Raw genomic sequence first — 9,421 nt, 5'->3', positions numbered from 1 at the left:
TTATTAAAGTTTTTAAAGTAATTACACATTAATAAAAAGTGGATATTACAATGAAGACTTTATAATTGTCTTCATGTGAAAATTATTTTTTTTATTCTTGGATGATAAATTGTATGATTAGATTTTGATATTTATAAAAGTGTTGTCTTAATTTAAAATGTGGCTAAATAAATAAGTCACACTTTTAAACAAAGTATTTTTATAAAAATATATTTTTGTCATCTTCATTTGAGTAGTTGCCTTAATAAAAATGTTGTAAGATAGTCAAATATCTACCGAATAATAATAATAATACTACAGAGAACTATAAGAAGAGTTTTAGATTATCTATAAATAGATCATGCTCCAAATGTTTACATACACCATCCTCAAATTTCTTAATCTACCAACCTTAGTTCCAGTAGCAAAATTCCCAATGAGAACCCATCAAATCTTCTTGGCTTTCTTTATACCCTTTTGGTTGATAAACCTTAGTATCAACATTGATGCTGCAAGAAATCACTATTGCTTTGGCCATCAACAGCTTTTGTTGCTCCAATTAAAGAATAGCCTTATATTCAACCCTGCTACATCCAAGAAATTGGTTCATTGGAACAAAACTGATGATGATTGTTGTCAGTGGAATGGAGTAACATGCAACAAAGGCCAAGTAGTTGGTCTTGATTTGAGTGATGAACTTATCTCTGGAGGACTACACAACTCATCAAGCCTCTTCAATCTGCAATATTTGCAGAATTTGAATTTGGCTCACAATGAATTTGGTTCTTCCATTCCTTCCACATTTGGAAAGCTAAAGAATCTGAGGCATTTAAATCTATCAAATGCCGGCTTTGTGGGACAGATTCCGGCCGAGATATCTCAATTAACAAAGTTAGTTGCTCTCGATTTGTCTTCATCATTCTCAACACAACATACTCTCAAACTTGTGAAGCCAAATATTGCCATGCTGGTGCAGAACCTTACAGAGGTCAGGGAGTTGTTCTTGGATGGAGTGAAGATATCAGATGAAGGAAAGGAATGGAGCCAAGCTTTATCATCGCTGCGAAAACTGCGAGTTCTTAGCATGTCATATTGCAATCTCACAGGATCAATTGATTCTTCAATATCAATGCTAGAGGCACTCGAAGTGATTCGACTAAACTTGAATAATATTTCAGGTCTAGTGCCAGAATCCTTCTCGAGTTTCTCTAATTTGAAAGTCTTGGAGCTTAGGGATTCCAGGTTGAGTGGCTATTTTCCAAATGGTATCTTCCAAATTCAATCACTCAATGTTCTTGATGTGTCAACTAATCATGATCTTCATGGTTACTTACCAAAATTTTTGCAGAATTTGTCTCTTCACACCTTGAAACTTGACAACACAAAATTTTCTGGACAAATACCAGATTCCATTTCCAATCTGAAGCACTTGTCTACATTAAATCTTTCCAGTTGCCAATTCAATGGAACCTTGCCTACCTCAATGTCAAAACTCACCCAAATTGTTGAACTAGACTTATCATTTAATGAGTTTAGTGGTCCAATTCCATCTCTTAATATATCTAAGAATCTTAGATATTTCTCTGTCTTGCACAATAATTTGACTGGATCCATTAAATCATCTCATTTTGAGGGCCTTCTACATCTCCTTAACATTAATTTAGGTGATAACTCTCTCTTTGGGAAAGTTCCTTCATCTCTTTTTACCCTTCCATCTTTGCAAGAGCTCACACTTTCTAATAATGGATTTCAAGGTCCATTGGATGAGTTTTCAAATGCTTCTTCCTTCCAACTACATTTGGTTGATTTGAGCCATAATAGACTAGAAGGACAGATCCCTCTTTCGTTCTTTCAACTTAAAGGACTTCAATTCCTCCAACTTTCTGAAAATGAATTCAATGGCAGTATACATCTTGATGTGCTTCATAATCTACCAAGCTTGCATACATTAGGCCTCTCAAACAACAATTTATCAGTTTATATACCACCTTTCAATGATGATCATAGCCTTTCATCCTTTCCTATTATGAAGTATCTGTTGTTGGCATCTTGCAAGTTAGGGGAATTTCCTGGTTTCTTAAGAAACCAATCCCAACTTCATGCACTAGACCTATCCAACAACCAGATTCATGGACCAATACCCAATTGGATTTGGAGGTTTGAGTCTTTGGTCTATTTGAATCTTTCCAAAAATTTTCTCACAAGTTTGGAAGGCCCTTTGGAAAATCTCAATTCTAATCTATATATCCTTGATCTTCATTCCAATCAACTTCCTGGGTCAATTCCCACTTTCACAAAATATGCTGTCCATTTGGACTACTCAAGCAACAGATTCAGCTATGTCCCATCCACTTTGGACAAGTATATTCCTTCCTTATTTTATTTCTCCCTTTCAAATAATAGCTTACGAGGAAACATTGATGATTCATTTTGCAAATTTTCCTCCCTTAGGTTGCTTGATCTTTCATATAATAGCTTCAAGGGCTCTATTCCCAAGTGTCTGACTAGAAAGAATAGCACACTTAGGGTCTTAAATCTTGCCAAAAACAAACTCATAGGTTATGTTTCTGATCGAATCTCGAGTTCTTGTAACTTGAGGTTTCTTGATCTCAATTCAAACACTTTGGTTGGTCCAATTCCAAAATCTTTGTCCAACTGTCAGAAACTGCAAGTTTTGAACCTTGGAAACAATCACTTCTCAAATGAATTTCCATGCTTTTTAGGCAACATTGCCACACTGAGAGTGTTGATTTTAAGGTCAAATAGACTCCATGGTCCAGTTAAATGCCAACATAGCAATAGAAATTGGGAGATGCTTCATATTGTTGATCTAGCCTCCAATAATTTTAGTGGTATGGTATCTGGGTCTCTCTTGCAAAGATGGTCAAGAATGATGGGCGATGACAATGAAGCCCATCAAAAATTTGGAAATTTATTTTTTGACATGTTTGATAACCATGATACCATACGTTTTAAGGATCTTTTCACTGTCATTGATAAAGATCTTGTGATAAAGCTAAACAAATTGTTGGGAGGAGAACCTTACTCTGTGATAGATCACATATTTGCTTATTATGTGACTGCCAATGAACTTGGAGGTAGATACTTGGATTCAGTTACAATTGTCGGCAAAAATTTACACTTGAATTACATCAAAATTCCTTCCATCTTTACTGCATTGGATCTCTCTTCCAACCATCTTGAAGGTCCAATTCCTGAAGAGCTTGTGAATTTGAGAGCACTTCATGTTCTTAACTTGTCACACAATGCATTTTCTGGTCACATTCCATCTTCTATAGGAAACTTGATGAATCTTGAATCCATGGACCTATCATATAACAATTTGAGTGGAAGGATCCCTACTGAGATTTCAAGTCTATATTTTCTATCAGTGTTGAATCTCTCCTTCAATCATTTGGTGGGGGAAATTCCAACAGGTTCTCAGATTCAGACTTTTGATGCATACTCCTTTGAAGGTAATGATGGGTTATGCGGCCTTCCATTAACCAAGAATTGTGGTGATAATGGAATGAAAGAACCATTGTCACCATCTTCTGAAAAGAAAACTTCAATTAACTGGAGTTTCTTAAGTGTTGAGTTGGGATTCACATTTGGGTTTGGACTTATTATCCTTCCTCTTATTTTTTGGAAGAGATGGAGACTATGGTATTGCAAGAACATGGATGATTTACTTCACAAGATCTTTCCTCAACTTGAGTTTGTTTATGAGCAACAAGGAGAGCAAAGGTACAGAAATTTAAGGTGGAATCGAAGCTGATTACTCAAAGAGTAATACTTTCAAGATTCTAAAACACATTTATACGTGTTCCACAAGTATATACAATTAACCATAATTATGTGACATTAAATAAATTAAAATAAATGGTCATGCATAATTATGGTGGAACACGTTAAATGAAGTTCTAGTTCTAGAACTTGCAAGTATCTCTCTCTTTAGATAGCTAATATATCATGTTATTTCTGGCATCTTTTGAATTTTGTAATTTTTTTTCTAAGTTTAGAAAATATAATGTGAAGCATCTATGTAACTTTTTATCGTGCAACTAGCCACAGTCCTAACCATTAGCTTGCTCTTCAGTCCGTGCAATTTGCAACAGCAACACTACTTTGTAGTAAGTTGCAACTGCTCTCACGCATATTCTCCTATTGATCACCAGTTTCATTGCTCCAAAATGCTCATAACTGAACACAAATACTACCGGAAAAATGTCGAGTACTGTCGGATTTACCGATGAAAAACTGAAATTAATCCATCAGTAATAAATTTACCGTCGAATTTTCTATCGGTTTCAATTCGATGGTATAAATTTCGCCGGTAAATATTTCTCATCGGATTTTGTTGTCCGCCGATAACTTGCGGCAGATTTATTTTTTAAGCTACGAATATCTAGTGTCAATTACCGAAAAAAATTTTCGACAGTAAATTTGATGCCAAACTATTTTGTTTCCACATTTTTACCGTCAGATATTTCCGCTAGAGAATCCCGCGCTAAGTTTAATTTTTTATTGTTTTTTATGAAATTAGTGGTGAAATTCTACATTTTTCATTTAAATGTATTTTATGCACAATTAGTAATCAAATTCTAAATAATAGAAGTCAAATATGTTAAATTATCAAATGTACGAATAAAATGAAAAGTCAAATAACAGAGGATATGATACAATCAAACAGTGTATAAACAAACCCTAGTCATTGAAAGTTGTCGTCGTCCCACTGGTCCTACTGCAAAGACGGCGGCCTAGGCGGTGATGCCTGTTCCCCTCCAGTAGCACTGCTGCCACCAGTGTACATTTGATTCTCGTACGGTGTCATGTTCTGTTCTGTCTGTTGAAGCTGCTCCAGCTCCCGCCTCCACTCCAGCCTGAGGTCATCAATGTTTGTCATGCGTGAGAGGATCACCTAATATCTCTCCTCAGACTCCCGCAACTGCTAAGCCTGTTGGTGAAGGTTCCGGGTGAGGAACAGCACCTGCTTCTGCAAATCAACGTCCTCGGGATCGACAGGCCGACTGGTGGCAGAGGCGGATGAATGTCTCAACGTGGATATAGGGAGGTTGTCTATGAAGAACGATCCGAGCCTGTACATGCGATTCTTGTACGGCTCAGATGCGGCCTCGCACCAAACCCTATCAAGATCGACAGCTGGTTCAGTGGAGTTGTTGCGATTGTCTCCAATATGCTGAGATTGTTGGGTTGTGGCCTCCAATCTCTTCGTGTAAGAGTCCTATGTAACACATTTTATGATTAGGGTTGCAGTTGATTTAAAAATGATATATCACATGATGTTTACTCACATAATGATCCGCAGCCTGCTGATCAGCAAATCTCTTCTTGTTGTCCTTCAACGTCTAGGTATACTTAAAGGTCTTTGCCATCGTCGCCTCATGATCCAACAATTTGGACTACACATTTTGAAACCACATGTTAAGTTAAGTAATAATGACATTATATTAATACTAAATGAACTTAATAACAAAATAAAAAAAAGTTACTTACAATCCTGGCCTTAGTCTTCATGAAAGTCGCTGATCCACCGGTATATTTCGACGACCTGCCTGATGCCCTGTTAGCTCTGTTGGTGAGACAACGATGCTTGAACCCCTCATCAGTCTTCCAATGAATGTACTGTAACTTCTTAATGTCTGGACGGATTCAAATAGTGAGGTGGTCATGGTGCTCACGTACGTCCTCCAACATCTGCTGAAGCTGCCTAGCCATCCGATGGTAGAAGATATTCTTGATCATGAGATCGTAAGTCTTGCCCCATAAGAATTTCTTCTGCAAAAAGAACATTTAGGACGATTTAATCGAAATTAAATACATAATTAAATAAAATAAAAGATATAAGCTAACATTAAGGTTTGAATATGTTTAGTTCTTACCACCCACTTTTAAAAATATCACTCTATGGTCTCAGATGGGATCTTTTTGTAGTTCGACCATGAGTGGTCGTACATCATCTTGATGACCTCAGTACACTCCTATGTACATGTATTGTTATTTAGCGCAAAGCTATCAATGAAAAACTTAGGTTTAATAGTTTACTAAAAAGTACTTCGAAGTAATCTATAAACTTCAATTATATTTAGATTTTGTTAGAAATTCTGGCAGAGTTTCTTCTATAACTAGAATGCGCCAAAAACTACATCCATCAACAATTCACTTAAATAGCAACATCTATCAACAATCAAGAATTATCAAACACAATAAGCAATTCAAACCTACTAAACTAAATTGAACCTATCTTAACAACCTAAGTCCACTAGAACTAGTAAAATTGAGTGTAACTAAATTAAACTGATTAACTAAAATGCTTTACATATAAAAGAATTAAAATAGCACTCACGCTAAAGTCCCATCAAGCCAAATTGTCATCCGTACGATGGGAGGTAGTGAAAAGGTATCTGGCTGGGATTCATGAGACGATTCCGGCGGCACGGTGTCTATCATTGGAGGCGGCATCATCGAGGTAGTGCATTACTAAGCGGATGAAGAAGTTCAATCTGATGAAACAGACAGATGACCTGGTTGCGAGGGTAGCGCAGCAGTAGGAGCCACGTAGTTAGGATTAGGGACCATAATGTGTAAGACCCAAAATTTCCAAAAAATCTTATTATTAACTAATTTCAATTTATTTATTCATTAAAGACTTTATTTTCAGAAATTATTTTATTAAAAGTAATTAAATTAAGTTTTGATAATTAAATTAAAAATTTTACTTAATTTTAGAATTATTGAATAATTTTCTATATTTAAATTATAAAAGTTAGCAGTTGTAAAAAGATAAGAATTTTATATGATTTGATTTAAATAATTGAGATTTTGGAATTTAATGCTTTAAATTTTATGAATGACGAAAATTAATTATACTATCTTATATCTTAAATGAGAGTACTTGATTGAAAGCCAATTAGTAAATTAATACAACAAATAATATTTTAAAATAATTTTAAGAAATTATATTAGATTTCAAATTTATACTCTACTCCCTAATTTGATTAAAATTTACCAAATCTTTATTTACCCAAAAAATTCCTAACTTTAAATTTGTCCCGAATTTAACCCTAACCCTAAAATCCCAAAACATACACACTCTCCCCTAACCATAAACCCTAGTTTCCAAAGGAAAGAAAGAAACATTGAGAGCAGAGAAAAGAGAATGGGAGACAGAGAAGAGGGAAGAGAGGAAGGCGACGCGCCGGCGCTAGTGGGCCTTGCCGCCGACGTCACCGCACCCTGCTAGTCGCCGTCGAGATGACTGAACAAAGGGGAGAGAGAGCCCAAACGCGAGGAGGGAGAAGTTTCCGCCGTCGCCGTCCCGTTGCAACTTGGTGTGGTCATCGTCGTCGCGAGATCTGTGCCACTGTCATCGTCCTCTTCACGGAGCCATTGCATGAGAGAGAGAGAGAGAGAGAGGGAGAGAGGGACGCCGTCGAGGAGAGAGAAGGAGTTCGTGAGAGAGAAGCTTGTCACAGCCACTGTCGTTGCTCCTTCGCCGTCGCCGCTGTTGGGTAGTCACTGGAGGGAGCCGTCGCTGTCAGTGCCGCCATCAGAACTACCGCTACTTTGTCCTAGCGTTTTTCTTGAGTGTGGTAAGTGTTCTTTGTCCGGAACTCTCGAAAAATTAGTGTTCTGTTAAAGTTTATTAAAGATGTTGAGATGTTGGTACCGTAGGGTTGAGTTCCGGTGTTTGCGCGTCGACATTAAGGTTGTTGCTGAACCACTGAAACTTTTGGCCGCCGCCGTCGCTTGAGGTAGTTGTCGGAGTTGCTGCTAGGTCAGCTCGAAGTTGCTACTACTTCGTCCTATTATTACAGTGAGTGTATTCTAATTCCAAACCCTCATAATTAGTGAGGTATTTGATGACGTAGAATTGTGTACCGTTATTGCATGTTGCGCTTGTGGCTGCGCTTAACTTCATTTTTCGCATTAAATCCAAATTTACGTTAAATATGTTGTTATTGTAATCATTGCAGGTGCTTGGAGATCATCAAAGTTGTTGCTGCTGTTAGATTTATATACTTGACAAAATTAATCATAATAAATTAATTTTATTCTAATTGTTACAAAAGGTAAAATTCATTTGATAAAACTAATAAAATATTAATTACGTCTCAACTTCATTTATAAAACAAAAATATTACTTCTCTTTTAAATTTTAGCTTTTAGTCAATTTTTTAATTTAAATAATACATATTCTTATTTTTTAGATAAATATATTATTAATTAAGATTAATTTAAATATTATAAATTAAAATTTCTCTAACTTTCTATTCTCATAATAAAACAGTTAATTTACTTTATCTCCCCCGCCTTCCTCTCTTTCTCTCTCTCCTAATGTCATCGTCACCATATTTTTTCTCGCGTGCGCGCTATCTGCGCTCTCTCTTGTATAGTAAAGAACCGCATTCAAAGGTTCTTCTCTCCTCAAGTAAAAATGCTACTTCAGGTAAGAAAACTCATGTTTTACTCTATTATTATTATTATTATTATTATTATTATTATTATTTGCAAAAGGTAAAATTCATTTAGGCATTTTCAATTAGTGCACAAGCAAGCAATTCAAACAATATGTATGTGATGTATGTTTGTCTTATGACTGATGAGTCTTATCTGTCGGTTATCAAAACAACCCGACAAGTTCGACTGCTAAATCCTGGACTGTCTCCCATTGTGCATCTCCAAGAATCTATACATAACTTTTTCTCATATATAATCTGCTCATTGGGGGTATCCTTCTCGAAAATTTATACGTGCTCGATTACTCTCGTAAGGGTTAACAGAGTATCAAGTCTCAACCTGAAAGACTTGGTGGCAAGCCACGATACTTTACCCAAAAAAACTTGTATCTCAAGTCTCAACCTGAAAGACTTGGTGGCAAGGCACGATACTTTACCCAAAAAAACTTGTATCTCAGATAAATAAAGAAGAAACATCATCTTGTCCTTCCAACGGTTGAAATTCGTTCCATAAAAGCGATCCAACTTGACAAATTCTTGATTCATGACCTTAAACATGGTGTTTTGATCTTGTGCCATCTTCAAGAAATATCTCTCTAAAATTGTTGGGTATATGAAGATGGTTTCAAGACACGATTATATCGCTTTCTTTAGAGAGATATTTGTCCCCACACTTATTTGTTATAGGGTTGATGACAATACTCACTCTCCCAAAATACAATGAAATCTAAATATTTCTTAATTAGCAATAATAAAAAATTCTTAATTTTCTTGAACAAATAAAATTTTTTAATAGTTAAAATAGATACTTAATTAGTATGTATAAATAGTGGACTAAGGGTTTTATTTATAGCTATTGCACATAGCAATTATAATTTGTCACGTACATAATTAACAATATATGAACGATTAGTAATTGTTTATTAATATTAATAATAATATTAATAATAATATTAATTATT

At 35.6% G+C, this 9,421-nt stretch overlaps 1 protein-coding gene across 1 annotated transcript; it reads left to right on the top strand.

The window, feature by feature from the left end:
• Positions 1 to 415: 415 nt before the first annotated feature.
• LOC110280534 (receptor-like protein 6) lies at positions 416 to 3,757 on the top strand. The gene has a single exon (XM_021141603.1). The coding sequence runs from the start codon at positions 416 to 418 to the stop codon at positions 3,755 to 3,757; it is 3,342 nt and encodes a 1,113-aa protein (XP_020997262.1).
• Positions 3,758 to 9,421: the final 5,664 nt, after the last annotated feature.

This window comes from Arachis duranensis, chromosome 4 (assembly GCF_000817695.3).
Source record: "Arachis duranensis cultivar V14167 chromosome 4, aradu.V14167.gnm2.J7QH, whole genome shotgun sequence".
NCBI lineage: Eukaryota > Viridiplantae > Streptophyta > Magnoliopsida > Fabales > Fabaceae > Arachis > Arachis duranensis.
Note: the sequence above shows the minus strand (reverse complement) of the source record. Positions and strands in the feature narration are given on the sequence as shown.